This window comes from Giraffa tippelskirchi, chromosome 3 (genome assembly GCF_054371585.1).
Source record: "Giraffa tippelskirchi isolate mGirTip1 chromosome 3, T2T-mGirTip1v1.2.pri, whole genome shotgun sequence".
Lineage (NCBI taxonomy): Eukaryota > Metazoa > Chordata > Mammalia > Artiodactyla > Giraffidae > Giraffa > Giraffa tippelskirchi.
In genome coordinates, this window is record NC_137277.1 from 30,231,714 (window position 1) to 30,249,849 (window position 18,136).

Below are 18,136 nucleotides of genomic sequence, written 5' to 3' on the forward strand. Positions count from 1 at the left end.
GCTCTTCTCTAAATGTTTGATAGAATTCACCCATGAAGCCATCTGGCCCTGGACTTTTCTGGGGATTTTTCTTTGGCTCAGCCTAATAATAAATGTTGGCATTATTATTTAAAGCACGTTTTCTTTCCTTTGCCTCAGTTCCACGGTTTTGATACCCAAAGGCCACATTTCCACATTGGGTCACGCAGAATCCTCAAGGTTTCTAGAGCAGCTTCCCTCAATGGTGAGACTGTTAACTCTAATACCATCCCCACCACCACCCCGCCCCCGTCCCTTTTTGCCCCCAACACAGTTTCTGGCATCTTAGCTCCCCGACTAGGGCTTGAACCCTGGGCCCAGGGTACTTAATCTTGGAGTCCTTCTGGTGACTATTTTTCATGAAATGGAAATAAGATTGCAAAGTCTTATTATAATTTGCAATATTTGCCTTAATTACAAGATGTATGCAAGTGCATTATCTGAAGTATAACATACACCAAAAAGGACAGAAATCATAACTCTACTCCTTAGTGATTTATTACCAAGTGAACACACCTTTGTAACTACAACAGTGTAAGAAAATAGAATAAAACTAGCAACTCAGAGGCTCCTCTCCTCGACCTCCATAAACACTTCCCATTCTGTCCTGCCAAAGCTAAGGATCATCTAGTTTTTAACCCCCCAGATTAGTATCCTGTGTGTTATAAACGTGCATTTAGTATGTATGGATTATTCTGTGTCTGGCCCAACAATGTATTTGGCTTAGTTTTAATTGTACTTTTCATATGAAGTCCTTCCCTCCCTGGTCTCCCCATCACTCCTAAGTGAGGGATATACTTGGCCTGAGCACCACTTGGTAGGAATAATCTTCCTCCGCTCTTTGACCTTCTCTAGGATAGAGGTTATTAAGCCCAGATGAACAATTATAAATGCAATCAGTTTCCTGAATGATGTGGTGATATTTTATAGTTGGTCCTTCTTTACCTCTCAAAACATGTTTAAGTGAGAATTTAAAAGCATTTTACAAAAGTTTCTGACAACAAATATACAAATGATATCTTTATTGACAGTGGGCCAATAAGAACAATCAAATTTAGTTTACAGATAATCAAAAACATTTGAAAAGCAGGACACTAAAATTTCCAAGATTCCTGTGGGAGTATACACACACAGTCAGATTAAACTCTTAAGCATAAAAGGAACAAATACTGATATGAAAAGGGCCAGAGCTCTTAGTAAAACTAGCTTAGAGTAAGTCCCTTGACGCTAAACTGCAGTTAGAAGACATACGGGACAGCTCCTGGTTATGTGATACTTAGAAGGAAAAAAGGCAGATTCCACGAGGTCTCCAGGAGGCTGTGTGGGATGGAACAAGAGCAGAGAGCTGTGAAGCCCTTCTCTACAATGTGCTGGGAGCAGGGTGGTCAGCTCCAGATCAATAAACAAAGGGTATAGAAAACACACTAAGTAACTTCTGACTGATGCTCAGCCACTTAATAGACGGAATGTTTGTGTCCCCACTCTCACCCCCCAATTCACGTTGAAACCTAGTCCCCAAAGTGGTGGTATTTGGAAGCAGGACCTTTGGGAGGTGATGAGGTCATGAGGGCAGTCCTCACAAACAGGAGTCATGAAACATGGACTCACAAACATGCCCTCATGAAAGAGGCCCCAGAGAGCTAGCTCCCCAGCCCTTCCACCATGGGAGGACACAGCAAATAGATGGCCATCTGTGGACCAGGAAGGGGCCTCATCAGACATCCTACCAGGGTCTTGATCCTGGACTCTCCAGTCGCCAGAACTGTGAGACAGTTGTTTATAAACAAACCACTTAGTGACATTTTGTTACAGCAGAATAATCTGACTCACCACTTCATTAAAATATGTTGTCAATCCTTTCTTGAATAGCACAGGTTTGAATTTCACAGGTCCACTTACATGTGTGTTTTTAATAAATACAACCTGCCCTCTGTATTTTGTTTTGCATCAGCAGATTCAACCAACCGTGGATGCAAATTTCCATCCACAGTTGGTTGAATCTGAGAATGCAAAAGCCTCAAAAACAGAGGGCCAATTGTACTACATCATTTTCTGTAAGGGACTTGGGCATCCGTGGATTTTAGCTTATATGGGGGCTCCTGGAAACTAATGAGAAATTGTGTGCCAGATTCTCTACCTGCACTGTCTTATCCTCACAACAGCCTTGAGAGAGGGATGACCTGTTCCCACTTTACAGATAAGATTGGGGCTCAGAAAGATGTAGCTTTTCAAAGTGACATAATTGCCAAGTGGAGGTGGCAGAATTCAAACCTACTAACCTTGTGTTAGTCAACTATTGGCTGCCAAATGATGAATGAACTTCTCATTCAAACACCTGGAATGTTGAGAAACAGCAAGTGTTTCAGGCTTTTTGGAACATGAAATCTCTGCCTTAACTACTTAACCCCACTATTTTAGTACAAAAACAGCTACCCATGACATGTAAATGATGAGTGAGGCCCAGTTCCAATTAAACACTATTTACAGAACTAGGTGATGGGTCCAGGCCAGTCTGTCAATTCCTGCTTCAGGTTATTAATCTGAGTATCAAGTGATGAGAGGGCTGAGCTCCTTTTTATTTTGTCCTATGTCAGCCATTCTCCTAGTTTCATCTCTCGAGTTACACCTCTTTAAATGATTTTTTTTTTAAATTCTTTTCAAAGCCTCTTCTTAGTCCTTTACACTCTATTTCCTATTGTTTTGGTTTCTATTATTGCTGGCTTTAGACCTGACCTTGATCTCTATTACCCCCACTTAAAACTCTTCCTCTCCTTTTTCTCAATGATAGAACTAAGGTATACGGAGGGAACGATGAGAACTGTAAGGAGTAATGGGGATAACATGGAGGGAAAAGTGTGGGCTGGCTGTTGAGTGTTCATCAAGGACAGGATTTAGGAGAAGAGAGAGGAAATCTGCAACTAATTATTTTCTCTCTCTTTTCTATAATCTTTTCACAGTCTAACAGAGTAACAATAAAAAAAAAGTCTATAACAAGACATTTGTGTGGTGTCCTGCTAAATATTTATTTGAACTCTTGCTTTTGTGTTTCCATCCCACTACAAGGTCTTTGGTCACCCACGTAACTTATGTCAAGATCAGTGTGGCTCTGTGCCTTTTCTACCTTCTCCAGGGCTCTGGGATACGACAAAGACCAATACACAGGAGAACGACGACAAAAAAATGTGCGTAACGTGAGGTCTGAGGATATATTTGTTGTGCCTTGGAGCTGCTCCAGGTCTTCTTCTTGCCTGGGACTCTAAATGGAACAGCACACTGAATCAGTCAACTTTCTCAACTCTTCATATCCCAGGGCTTTTTCTCAAAGTGACAGAACTTACTTTACACAGAGCAGAATGAGGTAAAGGAGTGAAATCTCCCTAATTCTATAGTTACAGAAAACCAAGGATTCATTCAATGTCAAAGATAAGGAAAGAGGGACCTGAAAAAAAACTACAGTTAAGGTTCCAACTCTTTCTCTATCTCAAGGTCACTTCCAAGCAAGTGTGAAGTGAGGATGTACCCAGCAGAGGGATAATAACCATCTAAGTGTCAGCCTAATCCATGTGGGCATAACTCAGACCCCATTTGTTCATCAACTGAGACAGTAGCCTTTGGGCATGGGAGGGAAGCCAGAGTGTATTTCAACTCTTAAAATTTTTATAGTTATTTATCTTTAAATTTTTATAGTTAATGTAAAAGAAACGATATTCTCCAGATAGTTGGGTGTCCACTTTGGATTTGAAAATAAACAGCTCTGTGTCTTCCCGATAATTGAGGATATGAACCCTCAGCCTCACCTACAAGATAAGGACGTCCTTACACAGTGAGATCCAGTAACAGGCTTTGGCGTGACAAAGAGGGGGAACTGGACTTCACGATGACTGTATTGCTACCCACTCCCAAGGACTTTCTGAATTTCTGCAAAAGAGCATTATGGGTAGCGGGGTGGTGATTTAGGGATCAACCTTTGAGATTTCTGGCTGGAAGCATTCAGAATGATCAAATCAATGGATAGAAGAAACATTCTGTTTATGGCTCAAAACTACTGTATTATGTGAGTAGAATTAGACGCATACAGAACTGTTTCTCAGGCAGCATTTTTGGCTCTTCCTCCTAAATCACTCAGGTATTTAACAGAGCGATAACACAAACTTACATTCCTTTGCACTCAAGTCATTTTTCAGGGCTGCTCTTCCATGTGAATCCTCTGATGTCTGATGAGGGATGAACTGCACTTAAAGCTCTTCCCACACTCGTTACACCTGTAGGGTTTCTCCCCAGTATGAGTTCTCTGGTGTTGAATAAGGGCTGACGAATGAATGAAGGCTTTGCTGCACTCGTTACACTTGTATGGTTTCTTGCCAATATGAATTCTTTGATGTTTAGCGAAATTGGAGCTCCGGCTGAAGGTTTTGCCACACTCATGACACTCGTAGGGTTTCTCTCCCGTGTGAATCCTCTGATGCTGGACAAGATGTGTGCTCTGACTGAAGGTCTTCCCGCATTCGCTGCACTCATAGGGTTTTTCTCCGGTGTGAACCCTCTGATGTTTGGTAAGCGACGAGCAGTGGCTAAAGGCCTTCCCACACTCCTGGCATTTGTAAGGTTTCTCTCCGGTGTGAGTTCTTTGATGTTTAATGAGCGCTGAGGAATGAATGAAGGCTTTATCACACTCGTTACATTCATAGGGCTTCACCCCCGTGTGGATCAGCTGGTGCTGCACAAGGTGGGTGCTTCGATTAAAGCCTTTCCCGCACTCGCCGCACTCATATGGTCTCTCTCCGATGTGAATCCTCTGATGAATGGCAAGGGATGCGCTTTCGGTGAAGGCTTTTTTGCACTCACTGCACTCGAAGAGAATTCTTGTGTGAGTTCTCTGATGTTTGGTTAAATTAGCCCTGTGGCTGAAAGATTTCCCACAGTCTGCACAGCTGTAGGGCTTCTCCCCTGTATGGACCCTCTGGTGTCGAATGAGTACTGAGTGGTAAGTGAAGAGTTCACCACAGTCATTGCATTTATGAGGTTTCTTTTCTTTATAGGTCCTCTGCTTTTTCATTAAGGTAGATTTCTGTTTCAGTCTTTTTTCAAGGGTGTGAAAGGCATAGGGTCCTTTGGGAACTCTGTCTTGCGTGAGAAGGACTGCCTTCTGGCCTAGGTTTTTCCAGTAAATGTCGTGCTCAGGGGCTCTCTCTTCTGGGAGTGAATTCATGTGGGTGAACATTCCTCTCCAGTGTCTCTCCTGACTTCCCTGCTGATTCTCCAACCAGTCTTCACAGTCAAGAGTTGTTTCTGTGCTGGAGTCACAGACACTGTCCCTTGTCAGCCTGTCTATGACTGCAACCTGGCATGATTCTTCTTTGGAAAAATCTTGCACTGAAGTTGAATCCTTGCTTCTGGGGCTTGTCTCCGAGTCTGAAAGAAATCGGAAATGCAAATTTCCTTCATCTTCTGAGTTTGACAAAATGGCAGTTCTGTAACGGGTCAGAGTTAATGAAGGTGAAAAGCATGGCTTCAATGAGGAAGTGGATTTGACTCTTGGAAGATGATTTGCAAAGAGAAGCAAATGGAGGGGAACGAATGTACAGAGTATGCAGATAATAAATCAGTACACCATCTGACCCAGGAGGCAGAATAGGGCAAAAGATGACCAGAAAGACAAGAGGAGGGATGGAGAGGAAGTGCTATATTGCTGGATGAGCAGGAAATGAGTATCCCGGATCAGAACAGGGGAGGAACAACCTCTAACAGAACATCAAGTGCTGTCTATCAGCAACAGCCAGGCAGTTACCACCTTGGTGCAGGTGCAGTGATGACTTCTAAGTTTCCAGTCACCCAGCCCTACTCAATCCTACTATGCACTCCATTTTCAGTTTAAAATCTCCCCTAAGAATGCGTTTATAATGTCCCCATTCAAAAATCGATGATCTCCCTAAGATATAATGGCAAATATATTAAATTATACCTGCACAAGGCTAAACATTACAACACTAATTGAGGTAGCAAAACTGTTTAACATCTCAAATATTCTACTATAGAGAACTGATTAAATCATGGTGTGTACACACAATGGAGTATGTGCAACTTAAAAAAATAGAAGAATGATCACTATATAATTGCTAGGAGGTGATCTTCAGGCTACACTAAATAGACTTAAAAAATCCCAGCAAACTGCAAAGGAGCGTTTGGTTTGCTGCCTTGAGAGATATAGATATTATCGACATATTTGGTTACATTTTCCAAAATCAAGGACAGATACATGAAATACTAATAAATAAGATTACCTACAGAGAAAGCACCAGAATACAAGAGAGCAGGGACAGTAGCCAACCCCTCTGAAGATATCTACTATACATCTATTAGAATTTTTATGTTCAATATGAAATTATAAAGCTAAAATAATTTATAAAGAGTATAGTTCCAAAGAATAAATAAATAGTTCAGTGAAATCCATTTGACTAGATAAATTCTTGGTTGCCTAAAAAAAGGTCTGGTAGAAATAAAAAAGTCTGGTAGCTTGACAGGTAGACTTCCCAGGTGGCTCAGTGGTGAAGAATCTGTCTGAAATGAAGGAGACATGGGTTCAATCTCTGGGTTGGGAAGATCTCCTGGAGGAGTAAATGGCAACCCACTCCAGTATTCTTGCCTGGGAAAGCCCATGGACAGAGAAGCCTGGTGGGTTAATGGGGTCGTAAAAGAGTCAGATATGATTTAGCAACTAAACAACAATAACAAACAACAAAAAATGAAACAGAAGAGCAATTTTAGAAACCAAGTATATAAAGGAATTAAGGACAATACAGAGGTAGAATTTCAGTCAGTGAACTAAAGATAATTGGTTTTTAAAGCAAACTGTCCTGTGACTTATTAAACATTCAGCAGACAAGTTAGACCTGTCCCTTATTCCACATAGCCAGATGAACTCTGTTCATTTATCTACTCGTCTACTCATTCATTCAATGATTATCTATTGGATATGCTAGGCTCTGGGGAAAAACAAACAGTCCCTATGTACACAAAGGGAGAAAAAAATTTAGCCTGACATCCATGAATACATATAAAAAATGCACCTTAGTAAGAAATAAAAGGCAAACGATGCTGTGAAAGATTATAAGGGGAATCCAGGGGGATGGAGGGTGGGGTCCTCCCTGAGAAGGTAAATCACTGAGCTGAAATCCAAGTGGGGCTGGGGTCTGGGTGAGTGTTCCAGGTAACAGGTACAGATGCAGAGGTGAGCCTTCCAGGTAGAGGAAGTGATATGTACAGAAGCCCCAAGGTGAGAGGCAGCACTTAGGAAGAGCACAGCAGTTGAGAGCATGGACTCTGAAATCAGAATGCATGAATTTAAAACCAGCGCTGCCACTTCCAGCCATGTGACCTGGCCCAAGTTATTTAACTTTTCTACTTTAGCTTCCTTATCTGTAAGTTGGGGCAAAAACAGTACCTGCTTCATGAAGAATAAAAACAGCACCTACCTCAAGGAGCATTAAATGAGGATATTTATAAAACACTGAGGACCCTGATACAGCATAGGTGCTACATAAGTTGTTTGTAAAATATAAATTGATATAAGGCTAGTATGGGCAGTGATTTCAAAGTGTGGTCTGTGGACCTCTGGGAGTCTCTAGGTTCAAAACTGTTTTCAAAATACTTGGATCTTATTGGTCTTTTTTCATTGTCTTGACATTTGCATTTATGTTGCAAAAGTAATGGTGGTGAAACTGCCCACAACTTAGGCACAAATCAGGACAAAACACCAGATGTACTAGTACCTGTTACATTTTCCCCTGCTGTGTACTCTCAGTTAAGCAAAAGAAAAAAAAAAGCCAGTTCCACCCAAAAATGTCTGCGGAAACAATAGGAAACATTATTAATTTAATAAATTAATTTTAATTTATTAAACTTTTGACTACATGCCTTTTTAACATTCTAGATGATGAAATAGGAAATATTCATAATGTAAGTCCACTCATATCAAAATATGGTGCTTGTCTTGAGGAAAACCATCCATTGTGGAACCAGCCATTTTTTCTTTTTTAAATAGACCAGCACTTTTACTTGAAAGAATGACTGACAAACTATGTTATCTATGTTGGGTATCTGGCAGATATTCTCTCAAAACTGCAAAAAAGATGAGCCTACCATTTCAAAGAAAACAACTGACAATATTTGAAAAAATGTGAGCTTTTAGGCAGAAATTAGAATTTTGGAAAACTTTTACCTCCCACTGAGAGCTTGATAATTTCCTAATACTTAAAGGCTTTTCTGGTAAGGTCAGTGGTGATACTGAAAATTGTGCTTTTAAAATATTGCATAATGTGTCAATATTTGGAAGATCTGCCTAACTCAGTAAATCAAAATTTTCCAAAAGATCAATAGATTTTAAGAGTATGAAAAGTTCATGGATATGGTTTCACATGCATCTTGCACCTAACCTTTAGGAAAATACTACTTGCCCAATTTTGGTGTATAATCAAGAGAAAAGCTAAAATTATCTCAAAAGGCTATAAAATACTCCTACTTCTTCCAACTAAATATTGGTGTGAGGCAATATTCTTCATACAGGCCAACCAAAACAACGTATCACATCAAGCTGCATTCAGAAGCAGATGTAAGAATAAAGCTGTCCTCTATTAGTCATATACAAAAAGACCTGCAAAAATGTAAAACAGTGTCCTTCTTTTCAATAAATTTTTGTTATAGAGAAATTTTTATTTAAATTGTGTTATTTGTGTTAACATGTAATAGGTTTATAATTGTTATTTCTAAATTAATCATACAATAGTTTAAAATCTTTCTCACTTTTAATTTCTAATATGGTAACTACTGGTAGATACAACCCACATAAACAACAGCTTGCTAGGATTCTCAACAATTTGGGGAGTTAAATAGGTTCAATGATGCTAAAACCATTAAGAGTTGCTAAGATAAGGTACAAAATCGGAAGGAAGCAGGGCTGGATATTATGAGTAAGGGACAGATTTTACAAGCGTCTATAGGCCTCCAGGATTTGGGCTGTCATTAAGAGCAACGGGAAGCCATGGACAAGCCCTAAGCAAAAGGGTGACGCCATCAGACTTGCATTTTGAAAACATCACTCACTGCCACATGAAGAATGGAGTTTACAGGGGTAAGGGTGGAGTCAGGGAGATGACCTCAGATGAAAGGGAGACAGTGGGATGTTAATGGTGAGGAAATACTTAGAAGTGATCAAATAAACACAAGGATGAACTGGATAAAGGTGAAGGGGTTATGCAAAGATTGTTCAGATTTCTGACATGCACAATTTGATAAGCAGCGAGTGTCATTAATATAATTATTGGAAGAGGATCCTGTTAGGGGTATGGAGAATTTGGGCACACACCAGGCATTCAGTTTTCAACATGTTGTACTGTAGCATCTCTGACATAAGCAAGTAGAGATAGCATGCAGGATCTTAGTACCCTGACTAGTGGTTGAACCCATGGCTCCTGCATTGTAAGCAAGGAGTCTTAACTACTGGATCACCAGGGAAGTCCCGACTTCTTTAGCGTCCCATGGGACTGTTCTTTCCGAAGACCCCCATCTATCTGACTCACCTGAGCAGCTGCTTTTGGGGGCTTTTCTCTCAAGCAGCAGTGGTTCTTTTCCATTCTCCAAACTGTGGTTCTCAGGTTTGGAAACTGGAAGCCCTGCTCATTAGAAAAATTAAAAAAAAAAAAAAAGGAACTTAGCTCTTGGTGATGGGTATAAAGGTCTGTCCCAGAGCACAGTCCCAACCCCTAGATCCACAAAGACAAGACACCATAGGAAGTTCTGGAATGAGGGAGGTAGAAGCCTCTAAATGAAGCTTAAAACATGTGCAGCAAGAGTCTGGGCACAGTAAGGAGTTACACACATTTGAAAAGACAAACATTTATCCTGTAAAAAAAGAAGAAAAAAAAAAAGAATTTCTCACTTGTTTATTACGGGGGTCCCAGGGAGACACTGCTCATCAGTGTTCAGCTCAGGGAAGGAGCTGGGTGAAGTGGGACACCTGCAGCAGCACCATGAGCCTGGGGGTCTATGACTAGTTGTTTCTGATGTTTTCCTTTCTTTCTTTTTCAGTTACTAGAACCCACTTTCTTATGGAATTTATTAAATGAGATTTGGGAGGAGCTAAGATAGTTCCTTCCACTCCTCATATGAACACACACATGTACATGCATGTGTGTGCATGCACACACTTGCACACGAGCATACCACACAGAGGTGGACACAGGATCCAAACTGGCCAGTGTTCTCTATTTCCCTGGCTTGAGTAACTGTCTCATGATGGACACATGAGCCTATCTGCTCAAACTCCCAGGACAGAAGCTCTCTTTCCTCAGCTCTGTAACTGGAAGAACGCTGTAACCCTAGAGAAGCCAAAGGCCATCTCTGCCCACAAGGAGATTTGGGCAAACCTATGGCAGGTCATTAAAAAATAAGCAGATAAAAGAAACTCCTGACACCGTACCTGATTCCCTTTCAAGCTAGTGTGAATTCAGTTTCTGTCACCTGAATCCAAAGACTCCTAATAGAAGAAAACAAGCCCAGACATTTCGCCAAGACCCTAGGGCATAAAGATTCTCTCTGGGCCCAAAGGGACCAACACTTTACAATTTCTGGCTTTGTTAAGCTACTTCACTGTCAATAAAACAGTGAGGTCCCCATAAGCAGGTCAGGAGTCACAGCGAGAGTCTGTCCTTACAGAGTGAGACCAGGTTCCTGTAGTTCTCCAGCATCACGTCCCTCTGGGCAGGATCCAGCCTCCCCCACTCCTCTGGAGTAAAGTCCATGGCCACATCCTTGAAGGTCACTGATGCCTAAGACACAAAACATACTTCTGTTCACTATCCATCTCTCTGCAGTCTCCCTATCACCTCTCAGTTTCTGCTGGCCCTGGAGTAAGCGCGTAGATGTATTCAACAGGGGGAATGACTGCAGTAAGAGACAAGCATCCTCATGTGTTCTGGACTTTCCATGTAAAGTTGCTGGGTAACAATTATGTGCCAGGCACACTGTCCAAGATCCAACATGAAAATCAAAGGAAGACCATGGTTTCTACACTGAGAGACTATCATTTTTTCTGGGGAATAAAGAGTTAAAACAGGAACCAGTGAATCAACAAAACAGTTTGGCAAAGTAAATGAAATACAGGCAGAGACAAAAAGCACATCTGTGTAATTCTCCTTGTGAGTCCTCAATAAAAAACTTGAAAGATAATTTACATAGAACTTGTGACTGGACAAGCTGTGGAACAGACGGGCATCAAATTCAGTGAAGCACGGAATCAGTTCAAAGCAAGAAGCATTAAACTGGAAAATGACAGCAACAGATTAAGAAAGGGTACAGATATAAAATGTAAATGTTCATATATAAACACCTTAGGACTGAGTTTATCTAACACACAAAATACAAAAACTCATTGGAAAAAGACACATAACAGTACTGAACGTTTCTCTTTAAGCCATAGAGAATGGGAATAATATTCCAGGTTGTTCAAATAAATATACTAAATGCTATAACTTGATAGAAAACAACTTCTATTTATTCATAAAGCATTTGCAAAAGTAACAAAGTAAATGTTAATAAATTCCAAAACAGAAATGAAAAAGCAATAACTGATGGTAATTGAAAAAATTAATTAAAATTAATTTAAAAAATTAAAATTTCAAAACAATGAAATAAAAAGCAAAAATCAATGTCATAAGGCTAAAATTGTACTCAGAAGAAATACTTCCATTTCATTAAAAAAATGAGTATAATTAAGTGAACCAAGCATACAAGTCAAATTAAAGACAGAACAAGGGAAAACAGAAGGAATTACAGGATAAAAGCAGAATTTAAGGGGAAGAAAATCAAGAAAAATAAGGGACTGGGAAACATGAATAAGAGCAGTACGTTATAGTACTATAACAACATCAACTTCCTGATTCTGGAAAAAGAAAATAATAAATGAAGTGAAATGTTAAATCCTGGAGAATCTGAATGGAGTACATATATGAGAAATCTTTCTACCATTTGCTACATAAGTCTCAAATTATTTCAAATAAAGTTTCCCAAAATGGAACTAATCTTAGAGACTTAAAAAAACATAGCGATCATCCTTAGAAAATGTAAAAATCATTAATCATCTACTAAGTAGACAAGAAACTATGAGAAAAAATGACTTTGATCCTCCAATCTGCCTATCTATAGCTAAACTGACAGTGGAAATTAACTTCCAAACCATAAAGAAAAAAAAAATCAGAAAAACAAAAATGCAAACTACTGCACAAAAGGCAGAAAAAATATAAAAGGAGAAAGCATAGTAAACAGATTTACAAAAATCACACGCAAGAAAAATGTGAAACACACAAGTAATTATATTAATGTGAATAAATTCATTTCCCTTATAAAAAGGTTTCTTAAAACAGACACATCCTCTTTACAGAAAAAGAGATCCAGACAAAACCCCCAAAGCTGGGGACTGGGTGGGCGGGTGGGAAAATGGAAGGAAACAGTATACTACGTGTCTGAATACAGTCGTTCAAGTTCAACGAAAACATATGGAAAAATATACACCAAACTGTTATCCTCAGTAGGGAGAGGTAGCAAACTGAACTTGGGGAGGTTAGTACGCATAATATACTTTTATATTTATACATGTCTGTGCCTTTCACCTGGTTACTGTGAGCAAAATTTAAAAACATTAAAAAAAAAACTGATACGTAAAAGATTCACAGCCCAGGCAAATTCTAATAAGAAAGACATCTGCAATATGAGCATCAAACAAAATCTAATGTAATACAAAAAGGACACAGAGAGAATTTTCAAAATTTCCATAAAAGGTTTAATCCATCCAACTCTTGAAACTAGTCTCTTGTTGAAGTGTATGAAACATTCACCCTTCTTCTGGTGCTTGTACACTGACTGTCCTCTGGCTGCCATGCCCGGCCATGTTTAGTCCACGCAGTTCAGGCAGTTTTAGCTCCACCTCTAACCCACAGGTGGGATATAGGTTTACATGTATGTGCACAGGTCTATTCTTTACTCTGATCATCACACTCAGATTTGGCGAATAATGGTCCAAGGAAGGGCATAATACCCATTAGAGTTAACTTTCAGTACTTCTGGAATCTGGAATGACCAGAAGGGAAGATGTTCCTTTCCTCTGATTTTCAACATGGGAAGATGTGAGCCTAAATTTGTTAGGGGCCAGCCTGCACTAGAAGAAATGACTGAGTGCAAAACACATAGAGAGAAAAGAAAAGGTGACTGAAATGGAGAAAACAGGTTCTAATGTCACTGTTTGGACTTCATTTTAGCCAGACCTGGATTTTCCCATATAATTGTCAATAAACTTGCTTAGGCCAGTTTGAATTGAGTTTTCATTAGCTGCAACTTAAAAAGCTTCTTGAGTGATAAAATCTTCAATATTCACGTAAGACATTCAAGAAACCAAAGGACGCCACCAAGTACACAAGGCTCCTGAGAAATCACTTTGATAAACGGTAGCAATGTGCCAGGTCCACTTTTCACACTCTGGATTAAAGCAGCCAAGAGACAGGCTAATGGAGGAATCTTTGGGTTGTGGTATGACACACATCAGGGAGAACTCTTTTCTGCTACCGAAGTTTAAAATTAAAAATTTTTGGACATGCAAAGAAAGTTGAAAGACTATTATACCAATCACCCATATATGACAACTACCACTTAAATCCAACAATTCTTTTAATATATACATATATTTGACCATACCACAGGGTATGAGGGATCTTAGTTCACTGGCCAGAGATCGAACTCAAGCCTCCTGCAGTGGAAGCAGAGTCTCAACCACTGGACTGTCAGTGAAGTCCCAAATTAACAATTCTTAATATCAGCCCTTGGGGAAAGGAGAGATTGGAAAGTGAGCTGCAACTTGATAACATTTCACCTCTAAAATACCTGAGCATTCATCATCTTGGAGGGCTGATTAGAATCCTTCTATAGGCTTTCTTTTCCAGTATTTCTTTGAACTATCTGAGTAATTATGTTCATAATTCACTCCAGCACTTAAGGTGCTTTCTTAAATTTCTACTTAACAGTCATGTGTATGCTGTTTCCTTCTATTGAAACATACATTTTAAGAAGAGTGCACCATACTATCTTTTAAAATCATTTCCAAATACCAGGCACAGAAATTAGCCGCTATGTTAAAGAAGGGCAAAGCTCCTTCCATGCCTGCTGAGTGACAAAACTAGATGCACAAGATACCGTGAGGAAGTAGAAAACATTTCCCACTGAATCCACTAGTCACTCGACCCATCTCTTAGAATAAGAACTCAGCTCTCCAGATGGGCTCTAGCGGGACACAGAAACTTCACTTCAAACAGAAGCGAGTGTGTCCACAATCTGAGAAATAAGGTGAATTTCAATAATCAGCAGAGACTTGCACTCACCTGCGACCTGGCTGTGAGGCGCAAAGCTGCCACTTCTCCCTCTTCTGTGCAGTTTCCTTGGGAAAAGGGAGAATCCTGGGGAGGCAGAGCTAAAGGCAAGAAAGCAGTCATGATAGGACCTGAATGTATCTTGTGAGGCAGATTTGCAAGTTTAAAACTCCTGCCACTGTACTACTGGTGCTCCTTACAGACACTGCTACTGAAGGGATCCCAATCTGGAAATGACCCAGGAACGCTGCTATTCGGGGCTTCAATTCATTCAGTTGCTGTTACCCTAACAGATCCTGGAAGATGGCACCCTCTGAGCCTGGAAATTAAAAGTCCCTGCCCCCCTCCCCCCTCCGCCCCGGCTGAATCTACATTAAATTAACATGGGAAAAACAGGCTCAAAAGCTCTGAAAGAAATCACCCTGCAACCTTAGTCCAAAGGTAGACTGCTGGATCCCACCTCCAAATAATCATCATTACTTGAGACTGTAGAACCTAGAAATCCAACAAGCAGGGGTGGGGGAAGAGCGTGGATGTGATGTAGGTCACAGAGCAAACTTGAAGAAAGCCTTGATCTAGGAGAACTGGAAGCCAGTCACTGACTCCTATGCCTCGTGTCTCCTCTGTAAGACAAAGGATCTGCTCTACTAAAATCAAAGAGTTTTTGTGCAAAGTGGAAAAACTGGTGTGGAAAATGCATGCGTGCTCAGTCGTGTCCGACTCTCTGCGACCCCATGGACTGCAGCCCGCCAGGCTGCTCTGTCTATGGGATTTCCCAGACAAGAATACTGAAGTGGATTGCCATTTCCTTCCCCAGGGGATCTTCCAGACTCAGGGATAGAGCCTTTCTCTCCTGTGTCTCCTGCATTAGCAGGTGGGTTCTTTACCACTGAGCCAACTGGGAAGATGTGGAAGATACTCTTGCCAACCAAAAAGCTAACCCGTCGGACCCACTGATGAGGCTAGCATGGTATAACCACCCAGGAGAAGAAGAAGGTGTGAGATAAAGTGAGAGGCTATGCCCAAGCCTCAGCAGCTATTAATAACATTCCGCTCACATTTTGGGGGGGGGGGCTTTGGAGGGTCTGCTGTGCACCCAGCTGGAGTGGGAAGAGGGGGGATCCCACAGCAAGCTCTCCACTCTCACTCGAAGAGCCCGTCCGTCCCCAGACAAAGGAACCGGACAACACTGACTCCCGTTCATCAGGAAGGATTCGGCCCGGCCCCCAGCACAAGTTCAACACCGGCCCCTCTCATCTCTCTTACCGGGCGTTTCGGCCACATCAGTCTCCATGGTCACCGCCTCCTCCCGCCGCGAAGGTTCTGCTCTGCCCCCAGCGCAGCCCTCTCGGGGCGGAGGGGCGGGAAGCCCCAAGGCCTCGTGGTCCTTCTTCCCGCCGCCCTTCGGGGGGCTCCTCCAAAAGGCTTTGCTCCGTCCCGAGCCGGCTCGGCCCTCGGAGCTGGCACCTGGAAAGCCGGGACAAGCATCCCTGAGGCTGGGCGCTCGCGCCTGGTTTTGCCGCTCGGAACCCGCGCGGCCGGAGCACCAGCGCCCGGGCCGCCACCGAGGGGCCGCCGCGCAGACGAAGCCCCCCAACCGCTGGCCCGTCCCGCGCCCCCGGGCCTCGTTCCTAACCTCGACGTCCCTTCCTCCAGCGCGCACTCCAGCCCGGATCGGTGCAGACAGCTGCCCTGGGGGCACCGCCGAGGGCGAGTGAGAGAACCGACACCTGAGCGACAACTCACCTCCCACCACGGCCTCACAAAGGCTACGAACTTCTCGGGCCAGCGGGGCCGCGCATGCGCAAGAGCAGGGGGTTAGGCTGGCGGGCCTCGTTCGGCCCCGGAACTACGATTCCCAGAAGGCCCCGGGCGCGGCCAGACTCCCCCTCCTTAGCAGGTGGGAGCACGCTTGGCGCGGTGGGGAGAATCCTAGGAGCCGCGGGCTGCCTCCCTCTCGCGAGAGTAGCGAGCGCTTAGCTCGTGCGGGATCCCGCGGACACGCAAGAGAGCGAACGGCAGAACTGCGTCATTGGAAGGCCCGCGCTCTGTCTGCACGTGGCGCTGCTGAGGCGTCCCACTTACGACACTCCAGTGTAAGATGTTCAGAGTACTTGGCTTTCCCCACATTCCTGTCCTTTCTCCCAAACTCATCCTTTGTGGTCAGTGTGAAAGGTGTCCTTTGCAGACCGATGTGGATGCGTTCGTAGACTACTTGTAATAGAAAATTCACACATGTGAGATGGGTGAGTTGAAAAGATTAAACCAGTTTCAACTGCCTCAACAGATTTGAACAACAGGTTCTCTGCAAGCATAAAAATTAAATTGATCAAAGGAGGTGTTCTCGCAAGGGAGCACGATTAGTCTCTAATTCTGTTACTGGGCTTCCCTGAAAGCTCAGTTGGTAAAGAATCTGCCTGCCATACGGGAGACCTGGGTTCGATCCCTGGATTGGGACGATCCCCTGGAGAAGGGAAAGGCTACCCACTCCAGTATTCTGGTCTAGAGAATTCCATGGACTATAGTCCATGGGGTCGCAAAGAGTCAGACGCAACTGAGCGACTTTCACTTTCTGTTATGAAAGTGAAAGAGGAGAGTGAAAAAGTTAGCTTAAAGCTCAACATTCAGAAAGCTAAGATCATGGCATCTGGTCTCATCACTTCATGGGAAATAGATGGGGAAACAGTGGAAACAGTGTCAGACTTTATTTTTGGGGGCTCCAAAATCACTGCAGATGGTGATTGCAACCATGAAATTAAAAGACACTTACTCTTTGGAAGGAAAGTTATGTCCAAGCTAAAGAGCATATTAAAAAGCAGAGACATTACTTTGCCAACAAAGATCCGTCTAGTCAAGGCTATGGTTTTTCCAGTAGTCATGTATGGATGTGAGAGTTGGACTGTGAAGAAAGCTGAGCGCTGAAGAATTGATGCTTTTGAACTGTGGTGTTGGAGAAGACTCTTGAGAGTCCCCTGGACTGCAAGGAGATCCAACCAGAGATCAGTCCTGGGTGTTCGCTGGAAGGACTGATGTTGAAGCTGAAACTCCAATACTTTGGCCACCTCATGCGAAGAGTTCACTCATTTGAAAAGACTCTGAAGCTGGGAAGGATTGGGGGCAGGAGGAGAAGGGAACGACAGAGGATGAGATGGCTGGATGGCATCACCGACTCGATGGACATGAGTTTGGGTAAACTCCGGGAGTTGGTGATGGACAGGGAGGCCTGGCGTGCTGCAATTCATGGGGTCGCAAAGAGTCGAACATGACTGAGCGACTGAACTGAACCCACCTCAAACTTTAATTTTTGTCTACACTGTCCCTCTTCTCAGTGAATAATATCACTGCTCACAAATCATTTGCAAAAGGCAGAACTGGAATATACTCAACTCTCACTGTTTATTCATCACCAAGTCCTATTCACTGTATTCGTTAAATCATTCCCCTGTTTGTTCATGTTTCTCTTTTCCCTTCAGTATTACCTTAGTGTAATAGTGGAGTGGGTATCCATTCCCTTCTCCAGGTGATCTTCCTGACCCAGGATTGAACCTGGGTCTCCTGCATTGCAGGTGGTTTCTTTAATGTCTGAGACACCAGGGAAGCCCCATTACCTTAGTTCTAGACACTGACATTTCTCTGGTGTTATGGTATCAGCCTCCTAGCTGATTTCTGTAAGTCAAGTTTGCTTTCCCATCAGTCTGTTAGCCACACAT

General features: G+C 42.5%; 2 protein-coding genes across 16 annotated transcripts in view; one reads left to right on the forward strand and one right to left on the reverse strand.

Moving 5' to 3' along the window:
- Window positions 1-1,025: 1,025 nt before the first annotated feature.
- Window positions 1,026-16,213, reverse strand: ZNF286A (zinc finger protein 286A). Of its 6 annotated transcripts, none has more exons than XM_081583904.1 (7): window positions 16,173-16,213; window positions 15,693-15,893; window positions 14,439-14,527; window positions 10,727-10,841; window positions 9,594-9,686; window positions 4,175-5,430; window positions 1,026-3,274 (listed from the first exon to the last, which is right to left on the reverse strand). In XM_081583904.1, the coding sequence occupies exons 2-6, from the start codon at window positions 15,718-15,720 to the stop codon at window positions 4,199-4,201; spliced, it is 1,557 nt and encodes a 518-aa protein (XP_081440030.1). In that variant the 5' UTR covers window positions 15,721-15,893; window positions 16,173-16,213; the 3' UTR covers window positions 1,026-3,274; window positions 4,175-4,198. The 6 variants fall into 6 exon arrangements, with proteins under 6 accessions (XP_081440030.1, XP_081440029.1, XP_081440028.1 ...); XM_081583903.1 differs by having other exon boundaries at window positions 16,063-16,213; XM_081583902.1 differs by having other exon boundaries at window positions 1,026-5,430.
- The window catches only part of TRIM16 (tripartite motif containing 16), a 49,379-nt gene continuing 41,334 nt past the window's right edge, over window positions 10,092-18,136 (forward strand). For 2 of the 10 annotated variants that reach the window (XM_081583887.1, XM_081583894.1), the window contains exon 1: window positions 10,092-16,522. The gene's annotated coding sequence lies outside the window, so the exon portion shown is untranslated. Of the gene's footprint in view, window positions 17,616-18,136 lie in introns of all 10 variants that reach the window. The other 8 variants (XM_081583889.1, XM_081583892.1, XM_081583890.1 and 5 more) reach the window with 6 other exon arrangements.